We start from the raw sequence: 13,770 nt of genomic DNA on the forward strand, positions 1-13,770 counted from the left end.
TCATCTTCAAATGCAGAGCGATGTCTTACTATTTGGCAATGAACGAAACACCCTAGTTTCATCGGGACAGGAAAAGCAGCCGAAAGAGACGTGTGGCGTTTTGGAAGCAGTCTCTTGGCTTGCTGTTTGCAATTCCTCCATGATACGGTTGGATGCCAGAGACTTCCATAAATATCCCAGTGGTTAGGAAATGATATAGGAACATAAGGCTCAAAGCAACAGATAGACTGCTAGGAAGGAGAAAAGATTAGCAGATCAAGCATTGCTGCTTCAGAGGACCTAGGTTTGGCTCTGTACCAATTGATGGATTGCAATATAGTTTGATACAGAGGCAGACTTTTCATCTCCTTTTGGGAACATTAACTGTGTGAAGAGGTTGTAATAAGGCAAACATACATGTCTATGATCAAAATTGTAAGTGTGTGTATTTATTTATTTTCAGGGTGGTAGCAGAAATGCTTCTATATTCTGCAGAATGCTGTGACTGTTCCCTTGGAGAACACACAGTTGTTACTTGCTGTTTCTTAGCTTTGGGGTGCTGGTTGTCACATTTAAAGGCTGGATTCCTTGCATATCTTAGGGCAGAAATGGGAACCTGTATCCCTCCAAAATTTGTTGGACTACTGCCCCCATTCTGAATAGGACGCCAATAAAAACCAAGGGTTTTGCATGTTTCCCACTCCTACCTTCCAGAATGCTGCTTCCTGTACATCTTTTCCCAAGTCCTGAGGGAAAGCTCCTGCTTCTCTTTCAGAGGTGACAGAGATTGGTTTAAACACAGAGTATAATCCTGTTCTGTGGTGCCCCTCCCCCAGAGACTGCTTGCCAAGATTGTTTGCCAGTTTTCTTTCTGCTGCCAAGAAGAAACATTTCTATATGCAAAGCATCTTCATTTGTGCTCTTTTCGTAGATGTCGCTTTTGTTGTTTTCTCATAGCTTTATATCATGTTCCTGAAAAGTCACTGTGGCGGTTCGCTCAACCTGCACAGGTCCCCCAGACGTTTAACGGTCCGTTGATACCTGCACTCACCACTTTATTAATTAACCGCTGCCACCAACCAGTTTGTCTGGTATTTACTTCACTCAGTTCAGTCAAGGAGAATATTGGAACAAAACTGTTTTATTTGAAGTTTAGTACATAAGCATGTGGTTTCTGAATAAACAATACTTTCTTGGTTGTGTTCTTGTTAACAACAGTGCCCAACGAATTCTCCCACCCCTGCTCCTACTCCTTCCCTTGCCACCCTTCTACCAGGCTCTCAATACCCACAACAAGCCCCCTAGCTAAAGACCAACGACAAGCCTAAAGGCTAAAGAACCAAAGACCCAACGAACCCCAGACCAAAGAACTAAGACCCCCTTCCTTCCCCGGGAGGGGTTTATATAGCCCACATAACTCCGCCCCCTCAAGGTTCTTACTGGTTATTCCCTTTTAACACCTTCTATGCCACTCTGAAGTTTGGGTGAACGCCACAGTCACTTTTTGAGAACTTATTTTAGTGGAAAAGCTACTAATATATATATATATATACACAGTATTTATTAAATGAACTGTCCACTTTAAAGAATCATCCCAGGAAAGCATAGAAAAATGGGAAGGGGAAAGAAAATTAATAACCATGTGGTTCATTTTTCACTGCTTTCTTCCGTTTTCTATGATGGGGTGCTTTGAGAATTTTCTTTTCCTAGTGACTGAACAGCCACACAAAGTTGGAGGAAGAAATGCCCCGAGGAAAAAAGTACTTACCACGATGGAGGTTTGGCATCATGGTCACACACACACAAACCCAAATTGTGTCAATCTCAGCATCCATCTCAGCTTGACAACACCGATCACTGCTGGTTCGTTGGACTAGCAGCCATTTGCATTGCGTTCACCACTAGCTCCAGGTGGGTTGTGAGGGTTGTGCCCAACACTAGCAAAAAACCCAAAACCTTCTGTCTTAAAAGAGGCATGAGGGAAGCTGCTCCACCATCCTTATTCTCACATTGCAAAGACCTATTTTCCACCATCCTGTGCCTATACCCACACCCACACACCCACACCCACACTTCAATCACATCCATCTTAACAAATGAGGAGCTTTTTCTACATGAAGTTTTCCCTCCCGTCACCTTATATGGAAAGGTGGTGCAAAAATATCAGAAGTCAATGAATAAAATGAACAGGCTAATTCACACATCATAGTGGACCCACCCAACCAGCCTGAGACCAAACAAGACCACCAGCATGCAGCTAGCCCCTGCTCATGATTTCTAGCATCTCTTTGTAGATAGGGTCCTGCAATACTCAGTCCCTGGAAATCACGCAAACAACACTGACCAACAAACATCTTCCTGAAATAAGCACATGGGAGTCACTGTGATGTGTGAACTGACCCAAATAGAAACAGCGCGCTTTGAAACAAATTTATTCAGTGAATGAATTGAGTTACAAGATTTGAATGCCTGAAGATTATTCAGTATAGACCTGGGGCACCAAGCAACCCTTACAGATGTGATCCACTTTGTCAAATTAGCCGAGATGCTGTTACTACTGTAAAGAAAAGCATCAGACAAAAGAAGACAAATTGCTTGTATATATAAAAATCTAATACTCAACAATATTTCATAAGTCTCTGCAAATTCTTCATTCATCCCAAGCGTGCCTGTTTTTGATCAGGTTATTTTTGTGTCATTATGGATGAATATTAGCTTATGTGTACTGGGAAAATAGTTCCTTTGGTCTGGTGTACCTTGTTAACGACATCTTAAATTTAGTATTTTAACAGTAATTTCACAACAGTTGTCAGAAGTAATATTCTCCTTGTCAACTCAAATTCTCATTGTGTGCTCTTGGTTGAGATTTTATCGCTACAGTACTGAACAGTAATCAATAACATTGTTCCCCCCCCCATCATGTTGAATCTCTATTGAACATTTTAATTAAAACTCACATACCCCAAGCATTATTCATTTTCGGCTGAAATGTGTTGCTTGCAATTTGGAAGCAGAGTAGGAGCATAATGAGAACGCTGCAGAAACTCTCCTTAAAATTACTTGAAGATGCAGACAAAAGACTAATAATAACGTAAGAGTAATAAATAAATAAAAATCTTAACAGTAGGCCCCTTTTAATAAATATGTTTAGGTCTTTTTTATTTTTCCAGTTTTGTTGGCTAACATGAAAACAGAAACTTTTCAGACCATGAAACCAGTTTTCACAATCTGGTTTTGCATTTCACAGAAATAGTCCTGACAAACATTAATAGATGTGTGTTGGTGCAATCATAAAACAGTATAAGGCATATTTACACCATCCTTACAAAACGAACACACAGCCACACACAAATCCTCACAAAGTTCAATTCCAAAGACATTTTACACTGATCGTCTTGGCATTGAACAAAATATTTATCCAAGCAGACAAACCTCTTGCTCTTTTGTGATCTACTTGTCAACTATTGTGCTCATGCAAAATAGACATTTGCTTTATTGCATTAACATTTTAAATAGTGTTCATGTTTAATTCTGTTATCATAAGCCCCATTCTTCTTCATCCAGTGGAATTTTGTATCACTGCTATTGTGGATGATGAATGATCTCATGATATATTTCTTTCACAAATGTGAAGTTTGAAAACCAAAATTTCCTCATCATGCACGTTTTAAACTATTATAAAAGAATCCATAATGCTTTAGTTTCATTTTATTACTTCCTTTTTTGAAAAAGGGGAAAAAAGGTAAACCCATGTCCTACCCAACATCCAGTTCACAGAAAGAAATAAGCAGCAGGAATCACTCCAATGAGTAGATCAAAAAGAACTACATCAGTATAAACTGGCAACTTAATATACATCAAATGCACCACCGACAAGTCATAAAATACTGAAAAAACTATAGCCCATATTTTTGTAACAGTTCAGATTGCCATGGGCGTTTCCGTTCAGGAAAATAATCCGGAATATTGATTTGTTTAAAATCCTGAATACACTTTTTCATCTCTTCTTCAACACTTAGCTTCTCACATACCTTCCTTTTGGACAGGTTTGTTTCTCTGGACTTGCTAATGAGTGTCTGAAAAAGTTCGCTGTTCCTGCGTTTGTCTGCTGGAGGCATCCACTGTGCTGCGCCTTTCTTAGAGGGCCGATCCAATGTTAGAGTATTTGGCTGGTGCCCTGTAGATTGCTGAGCGCTGGCAGCGTTTTCTTGGGGAGTGCTGGCCTCAGAGTGGCTGTCGCAACTAGAGGTGGACAACTCATTGCAGGACGTCCCACTCTCACTTCCTTTGTCTGCAACTTTTTCGTGCTTCTTATCTTCGTGGTCTTGTTTGGGAGACACTGTCTTCTGTGGTGGTCCTAATAAAAGGAGGAGTGGGGAGAGAAAAAGTATGAATAGGCAATGAAATAACTAAATAAATAATCCATAAACAATAGGACTGTTTACAGACTGATTTGTGTTTTCTTACTGTGGGCTAACTTGTAGGCTTGTTGGGCCAAAAAGAAGGGTGAAAATTTAGGGGGGAAACCATACTCCTTAATATTACATTGAGCAGTATTCACAGTATACCCACTGAAATTAATGGCCCTAACTCAGCCTGTTGATTAATTTTGATCTGTCTACTCTGGGTAAAATTTAACGCTGACTACCCATTATATATTTTAAAAAATCCTGCCTTTAGCCAAAGAGTTCAGAGTGAACACAGTTCTCCTTCCAATCAGGGCTCTTTTTTCCAGCCACCTGTCCGGTGGGTGCCATTGCCATTATAAGAGAACAAGGGAGGTGTTCGTGGTGAGTTCCGGCACCTATTTTTCTAGAAAAATAGCACTGCTCCCAATGTTATTTTTATAGCAACTCTGAAAGTGATTAGTCAGCCAGTGAGCTCTGCGACCGCTAGGCTTTGAATGTTCATCCCTCTGATCCTTCCTTGAATTAATGCCTCTCTCTGGTAACAGTCCTACAGGTCAGCACTCAGTGCATCAAGGCCACTTTGGCTCTGAATTTAGGCCTGAAGTCAGACTGAAATTGGTCCAGATAATCCTTTTCCTTCAACAATATCTGAAGCCGGCCACTAGCTACTAGGGCTGTACGATAAATCACCATATTGTTGAATACCGATATTGAAATAGCATCGTTATCTGCCAGTGAACAAAAGGTGGAGGCTTGACAGCTGAACTGAACTTCACAGATAATTTGCAGGCACTGTACCTCCAGCTTTGTTTGCTCCTCCCTCCTCCCTCCTAACCAATAAGAAATGATGATAAGCTCTCACACAAACCAGCAAACTCTTTCAATTTCACCAGTATCTTTCCACTTAGAGCCTGCTAACAATCCAGGAGGATACATGTAGGTTGCCGTGTTGGTCTGCCATAGTCAAAACAAAATAAAAAATAATAAAAATTCCTTCCAGTAGCACCTTAGAGACCAACTAAGTTTGTTCTTGGTATGAGCTTTCGTGTGCATGCACACAAAGAACGTAAACAAAGAACTGGAAAGCACTTATTTCTTCCCTCACTCACCCACCCGCCAGTGAAAAAAAGAGGGGGTAGAGTTTTTGTTTTTGTTTTCTGGTGGTGTTTATGTTGTTGGTTTCCCCTAAATAGCTTTCCTCCATATCAAAAATGAAGGGGTTTGTTTGTTTGTTTGAGACTATCTTTTTGCTTAAGGGACCCAGGTGGCACTGTGGGTTAAACCACAGAGTCTAGGGCTTGCTGATCTGAAGGTCGGTGGTTCGAATCCCTGCCACGGGGTGAGCTCCCGTTGTTTGGTCCCAGCTCCTGCCCACCTAGCAGTTCGAAAGCACGTCAAAGTGCAAGTAGATAAATAGGGACCACTCTAGCGGGAAGGTAAACGGCGTTTCTGTGCGCTGCTCTAGTTCGCCAGAAAGTGGCTTTGTCATGCTGGCCACATGACCCGGAAGCTGTCTGCGGACAAACGCCGGCTCCCTCGGCCTATAGAGCGAGATGAGCTCCGCAACCCCAGAGTCGGACACGACTGGACCTGATGGTCTGGGGTCCCTTTACCTTACCTATCTTTTTGCTTGCTTGCCCTTGCTCCCTCCCTTTGATAAAAAGGGAGAGAGAGCTTTGCTGGGGGTGGGGGTGCAGTGGGAATGGAGGTGAGAAGACTTGTTGGCTACCTTATGCTGAAATGGGAGGTTGGGTACTACCGGTATGTGAGAATGATGGGGAGGGTGTTTTTCGGTAAGCAGTGCAAGCAAGCCCTACTTAATTCAATGAGGCTCAAAAGAGCCCTAGTTTCTTCCCTCTCCCTACCTCAGCCTGTGCAGAAGCATCATGAGGAAGAACATTCCAGGAACTGGGAGGTCTACGTGTGCTTTCTGTGTTTCCATCCAGTCTGCCTTCTCTGTAGGAGAAGTGCAGAGCTGCTACAATCTAGATATCGAGCAACTTGAGCAACACAGGGGGGGGGAGAACTGGATGGGGACATGGGAGGCCAGTACAGACCTCCTGTTACCTGCCAGGTTCTTCTGCATGATATGACCGGGGGGGGGCGGCGGGAAGAAGTGGCAGTCCACGGAGCTCTCCATGCATCCTTCTACAAGGAATGAGGGTGTCCTAAATACCTGGAGTTCGCTACATCTTTTGAAACATGTTCAACTCTGGATGAACACGCAGGGGTTTCCACTCAGAAGGCATTTGACTGAAAGAGGATTGCACAGAATAACTGGGAGTTGTAAGAGAAACCTCAAAGTAACCCTATCTATAATGTAGGTCACAAGACAAATGTTGCTGTAGTGATAATTAGCCCTTTAATAGGTTTGAGAACAAAAACAAGGGGAAACTGAGAAAATCAAACATAGTGATGAGTCTGACCAGGGCTAACAAAGGCAAAATATTGTCTTGATTTATTTCATTAGGTTTGACTACAAATAATGTTAAGTGGGGGGGCAGTTTCTCAGAATAATTACAGTTCTCTGGTGGTATTAGCATTGGTGGTGGTGCCATCTCACTTCCTTGAGTGGAAAACAGATGACTTTCATAATTAGATTTGGCAGTTTTGTGTAAATGCTAAAGTTTTTCAGGCATATGATTATGTTCTTGGGACTGTGGGCATTTTAAAATGAGGGCCAGCTGTGTGATTGTAGTTGAAACTGGAAGTTGCCTTTGATTTTAAATTCCTTTATCTACTTAGGGATAAAAGGGTTTTGCTGTGTAGAATTCTGTTGTAGTGACTGCAATTCCCATAAGGGAAATTACCCTTTAATAGCATTGAGCTCAATGGTGTGTGACCGGTTATGTAGTGACTTGAAATGAATGAAGCAATTTATCATTCAGAACAGGACTCTATGTCTCTAAGTGATAAGCCATTCATCTAAAGCAATGCTTCCAAACTTCTGGGAATCGTGGATTCTTCCTGGTTTAACAAGGGAACTGAGCTAGACTTACCCACACAACTTTTATGATAAGTGAGAGGGATTTCCCAGTTGTGGTGCTGTGATTACAGTTTTAGACTTAGACTTGAGAGACTAGGGACCTTTCCAGACTGGTGTTTTATTGTGGATGTACAGTATTCTGCCACAATAATAGTGTATTTGTGGTGGATTCATTCTGCTTTAGTATTTTCTGTGATGCTTCCCAATGCTACTACATTATTGCTGTCTGGAGGGGCTCTAATACAATAAAAGCAGGACGAAAATAAATCAGAACATAAAAAGTTACGGAATTTCAGCAGGAAGTTGCAGGATGTGAACTGATTGGGAGTGAAGCTGTGTGACTGCCCCAAAACCTTTGCAGGTCCAAATGGTAGGATCACATATGACTGCACTAATAGTATTATAAGCAGAAATCACCACAATTGTTGGGTGGGGTGGTGTCTGTAGGAGCCCTAGAGTTCAAATCATCACTCAGCCACAAAGGTTACTGCATGAGCTTCATTCAGCCTCAACCACTAAAATGCCTCACAGGGTTCTGAAGGGCAAGGAGAATAATGTACGTGACCCTGAGCTCTTTGGAGGAAGAGATAAAAATATAATAAATAAGCACTCCTTTTTGGCATTCCACATGGTGGTCATCACCAATCCTGGTTACAAATCAAATGAAGTATGTTCCCAATTTGAAGAACACAGCTTTAAATCAGGCTTTAATCCATCAGCTCAACCCCCATTTACTATATCATAGCTCTGCTGTATGTAATATAAATCCTGTACACATTATACTGTATATTTGGGGATTTCAGTGCCTGGATGTAGGAGTAGAATCATGAATTCTGTCACTACCCACAACTGCAGCACCAAAGGTCTGAACAGAACTCATATCCATACAGCAGGCTCCTAGACACCAGGGTCATTAATACTGTAATATCAGGAAATAAAATGCATTTTGGAGTATTGCTTGTCTCTTTGTCTGATCTCTATGCATTTGGGCACCTCTTGTGATATCATAAACAATTTTTGCATGCTGGCTCCTGAGATGAAGGAGCAGGTTCCTGCCTACATTTGGATACTATTGGACACCATTCTGAATCAAAATGGTGGGTTGAACCTTTCAAAACTGCATGGATTTTAACCACTGTTTTCAAAAACCACACTGATTTTTTTGGTTTTGTAGAATTCCTGAGCAACACCAGACACTTTCTGCTAGTAACAGAAGTAAAGAATGCTAAGAGAAAATAGGATCATTGTGTTTGTTTGTTTTTTAAAAGATACTAAGCCATTATATTGTGCTGTGGCAAAGAAAGAGAAGGGAAACTGAGTTGATATTGTGATGAAAATGCGTTCATGAGGTTAAAGGAGCAATTGAGCTGGTAAATATAAATGTTTACCTGAGTGATTTGACTTGGGCACACCTGGTCTAGGAAGTTAATGCTCTACTGTGGGCTCAAAATGAAGGGCTAAGCACAGCTATCGCTGGCAAGTTGTGATAAGGAGGGGGACAGTTGCTTGAGAGGGTGTTTTGCACAGCAGCAGTTCTGAATAACCTTGTAAATAAATCTCTATTGCTTTCAGCATAAGACACCACCTTTGCTCCTGAATTTCTCCTCTCCCTATCTACACAACAGCACCCACATATTGACACAACTTACACCATAAGAATTCAATAGAAACTCTTACTATGCAGAAAAACCCCTAGTTTCTCTTCACTTCCTAATTATCAGTTTTCCAGATAGGAGCCCGGTCCAAGGATTGGAGCACACATTATAGCCCCTGTAGAGACATTGCAGCTGGAAACTATCTCTCTGTGGTGACTGATCACCACCCAGGCCATCATGTTCAGAAGCATTTACTGCATGGCAGCCAACCATCATTTCATGTGTCTCCAAACTCTCATTCCACATTCCTCGCAGCTGCTCGCTCATGGCAAACTCAAAAGCAGATCCACTGCCTTGAGGGGAGGGGGTGGAAGAGGGCTTGGACTTTCAACTTAAATGGCAGAATAAAGCTCTTTTCAGCCAATGGAGTAGCTCCAGAGGGCACGGGCAATATTCGTTGTGATTTCTCTTCCAACATCAGAGGGAGAAAGCAAATACCCTTTGGCTGTCCCAGAACAGAACTATTAAATGGAACACTAATCAGGGATGTGATCCTGACAGCGTTATCTCCCCCCACCCCCACTCAAGATGTAGCCTAGAAAACACACCCTTAGAGACACATTCTAGTTGATTTAACAGCAGCATGCCCAAGTGAACCACATTAAGCTCAATATGGGGCACATTTCATATTGACCATGAGCACTGAACACATAATCAGATATAAATAAGGATGGGGTGGGGTAGGAACTGGTTCAGCCTGAGGTGCAGTCACTCAGCACCTGAAAACACAATTGTGTCAAAATAATAAATTGTCCTTCCTTTTTTATTTAATAAAAAAGGTTTTGTGAATGTTTGTTTTCCCATGAGCTGGGGGGGGGGGGGAAATCAGATGTATAATTGTGCACGAGAAGGCACACATATAGCATTATTTATAGTAGCAGATTCCATAGTTATTGGATGAAAATAACATGCAAAAACAATGGAAGCAGCAGAAATCCAATCCTTAAAGAACACAGCAGATTCCAATAGAACTTCTAGATGAGTATCTCAGATCTTCATACACAAAGAGAACCAGCTCCCCCCCCCCAACGACCACATTTAATCCTTCTACTAATGAAAACAGATTGAATGGTTATTGCTACTGCTTTAATTATCCCAAGCAAATTGGACTAAAAGAAACAGGCAAAAACTGACTTCACTCTAGTTTTGTTAAGTCAGATTCCATCCACTTGGCCTTATTTTCCTCTCACAGCTTGGACAGTCACATTGGAGGTCAGGCCAGTGGAAAGTTATAATTGCCTGGGAATACTGCCATACATATACTGCCAGGGCAGTAAAGCATCACTCCTCAGCTGAGTACTTTTAAGCAGCCATTTAGAATTAATGGAAACTCATTCAGGAAAATATTCCTTCTTCTCGAAAGGATCTTCATTCCATACCATTTGGGGGTTCGTTTTTTTTTTTTTTTTCCTTTTTAAGTTTTAGCTCTATGATAAACTGAAAATCCTAAAACAGCCTGAAGATGTAAACAATTGTCACTGAGGAAAAAAGTACCGGTAATCTTATCTTGATTTTAAAATAATGAAGAGTACTGGTGTTGCCATAAGGTACAGAGATACCAAGAATATATGTATTTTTAACCACTTATGGAGAAAAGCTGACTATAAAGACAACCACCCTGATTCAGCAATGGAAAGGTGCATTATGTTGCTGCTACCGACATGTTCTCCATACTCAGTCTCAAGTCTACTCTTGGTGGTGAACCAAGGACCATGCCATTGTGAGGTCTCTTGTGCTTTTCTTGTGATCTGATTGAATGAGGGAAGTTTGCCTACTTTCTACTTCCTCCTTTCTACTTCCAGAATAATCCGTTCACCCTTAATTTCGATGTATTAGAGAGAAACAAAGTGGGTATCATCATCAGCATACTAATAACACTGGGTTTTTTAATCACCTAATGGCCACTCACACTGGATTCATATAGAAGTTCTTGAGCTTTAGTCAAGAAGTAAAGAAGAATTGTAATGTTGGTGTTGGTGGGTGTGGGTGTGGGTGTGGGTGTGTATAAAATAACTGATCAGTTGTTTTATATAAGTTTTCATATGTTGTTATGTGCTAATGTTTTCATTGGTGCTATTTTTGGTCGGTATCTCGTGTTATATCATTATTGTTTTTTTTCTGATTTTGTATTATTACTCTTTATATTCAGTATGACGAGTGTAAGTTTAAGTATTGTAAATAAAAAGTGGGGGGGGGGAAATAGAAGTTCTTGAGCTTCAGATATGTTGTGCCAGCTATAGCAAAAGTCAAATGATTTTAATATTGCCATCTGAAATCATATAAACAAAGATGGAGTAGGTAATTAAGGCTGTTTCAGGTTCCAGTTCTTGTCTTTAGCCTGATCTAGCCAGACGGGTGATCACATAGTCAAATTATTTTGGGACAGCATGACTGGAGACAACAATTAGTGCTGAATGCTTGAGTGATCCTCCACTGAAACCAAGGGGTGGACAGATACTGAAATATAGCACAATCAGGAAGAAGGATATGTTCAAACTCTCCTCAATTATATCTTGTTTTCTATATAGTGGAGCGCTGAGTAATATAACCCTTCACTTGTAATCTGAAGTGGTGCAGACCAGGTGTAATGTAGTCAGCCATTTGTGCAGTCTGGGCCTAAATTATCATGTATTCAAATTAAGCAACGTGTGGTGCTCACATAATGCAAACAAAACTTCTCTTATGCCACAAGACATTCTTTTACTGCACAACACATGTAAAATATAGGCTGCTTATCTACTAGACCTATATTTTAAATCTGGGACATCCAGAGTAGCGTCTTTCAGATGGCTATTCCTCCCTGCATGTCTAGTGGACAAGGATGAGGGGAGTTGTAGTCCCAACAACATCTGGAGGCAACCACATTGGCAAACCCTGCCTTAAATGGTTCACTTGTCCAACATCTCATTCTAAGGTTAATTATTCCTTCCTCTATGCATGCTTTCCCTGCCTCCCTGACCCTCTTTCTCTCTCCAAACCACACACACACAAATTTAAAATGCCAGACAAACCTTTTTCCACCCAATATGGTAAAGTGATTTTTAAAAAGCGAAGCTGACAGGATAATGAGATGAGGAACACAATCTAATTGGTGATAAAACATCAATATCCCAATAAACGTGTACCAGAAGTCCATTTGATTTAATAGGCTCCCTCCCTCTCTCCCAGCCGTAAATCAGGAAAGAGACAAATTGCAATGGAAATCATCTGACTGATGTGAAACAACCATATATTGCTGGAGGCAGGGTGGGGTGCTACCTCCAGAAGGTGTTAGACCCAAAGTCTCATCAGCACCAGTCAGCATGATTCCCAATTACCGGTAATCAGTGAATAACACATTCAGAAGATATATAGGAAACATACTAAGCATCTTCCTTTGTTGGAATAGCTATATTTAATACTACATGTGATTATTTATTTAAACTGTCCAATTCTTATTAGTTCAATGATAATGTGCATTGAACTTTTAGATATGATTTCATAGTAAGGTTTCTGGAAAACTGCTTTTAAACTACTTTTGAAGAGAATATGAACTCAAAAGCGGAAAATGAACTAGTATATTAGACTGGTAATGTCCCAATGTGAGCTGTTTTTCATGATACAGTAAGCCAAACTATGGCTTAGTGAGAACACAAAAACATGTGGGCTGCTAAAGAGAAGCTGCTACAAGCCTTCTGCTTAACCTGGGAAATACCTGGCTTAATCAGAGAGACTTTGGAGGGTCTGCCCAGGCTTGGCTCCAACGAGCCCCCAATACTAGTCATCCAATAAGCAGCACATTTAGGAATACACTCTGAAATCTTTTTTGTTTAGTTGCAAGCTTCAAGCCACATCTTGAAATATCCTGCACCTGATGCCAGGCCAGGGAATGGTACATCTGGTTAGTCCAAAATGAGTGGATCAATCTCGAAGACCTGGCAGACCTTATTAGACTCATGGGCCGGAGGTTCCCCACTCCTACTTAGGTCCATCTATTGATTAAAGCTTGCAGCACCCATATTCTGTTTCTTTTATGCAGCGGAAAGGGAATCAAACAGTTGTATTTTAAAGCTTGTATGATATGGCCTTGATTATTGGTACAGCAAAGTGTGTTAAAGGCCTTTAGCTACTGTAAAAGCTGAACAGCACACACAATGATGTTCACCCATTCACTTAAACCTCTTTGGTACTGTAGCCTTTTAATTGGAATGGGCTTTTCATGCCAAAAAGTTTAACGCCAGCTTGGGTCGAGATGACCATGCTATGCAGAATGAGGGGCCCTCTTAGCTGCTCACCCTATACACAGCATGTAGAATATTGATACAGAAGAAAAAACTCCTATAGGCCTTACAAGCTATAGACAATAAAACTAGAGAATTGAATTCTCTCCCTTCATTCCCTCCTTTTCTTTTGGACAGCCTTACGGCTCGTCCTTGGCAAAAGACTGATATCATCTAACAAGGGCAATAAGCTAAAAAAATCTGTAACACAACTTTATGAATCATTACATGCATGCATTGCATTAAGCAAGAAATACAGAGGCATAAAAGCAACAAAACAGCAAGGGGACTTACTAATATAATGAAAATACCCCTGAATCATCCTAGACTGGTTAACCTATCTGTCTGCCATCTCATGTCTCATTAAGAATTCCTTTTGGGCTCAGGGATTAACTGCTGAGACCCCAATCAGGAGAGCTTCAATGGAGTGTCCAGCCAGGTACAATTCCATTGCTTAAATGCTAGCTCTTGTTGAAGACATC

General features: G+C 41.1%; 1 protein-coding gene across 1 annotated transcript in view; it reads right to left on the bottom strand.

Moving 5' to 3' along the window:
• Positions 1 to 2,395: 2,395 nt before the first annotated feature.
• The window catches only part of KCTD8 (potassium channel tetramerization domain containing 8), a 51,621-nt gene continuing 40,246 nt past the window's right edge, over positions 2,396 to 13,770 (bottom strand). Inside the window, exon 2 of the mRNA XM_033160784.1 lies at positions 2,396 to 4,336. Coding sequence (XP_033016675.1) covers positions 3,876 to 4,336 — 461 coding nt within the window. The 3' untranslated portion in view covers positions 2,396 to 3,875. The remainder of the gene's footprint in view (positions 4,337 to 13,770) is intronic.

The sequence above is a fragment of the Lacerta agilis genome, chromosome 9, assembly GCF_009819535.1.
Source record: "Lacerta agilis isolate rLacAgi1 chromosome 9, rLacAgi1.pri, whole genome shotgun sequence".
In the NCBI taxonomy this organism is placed as follows: Eukaryota; Metazoa; Chordata; class Lepidosauria; order Squamata; family Lacertidae; genus Lacerta; species Lacerta agilis.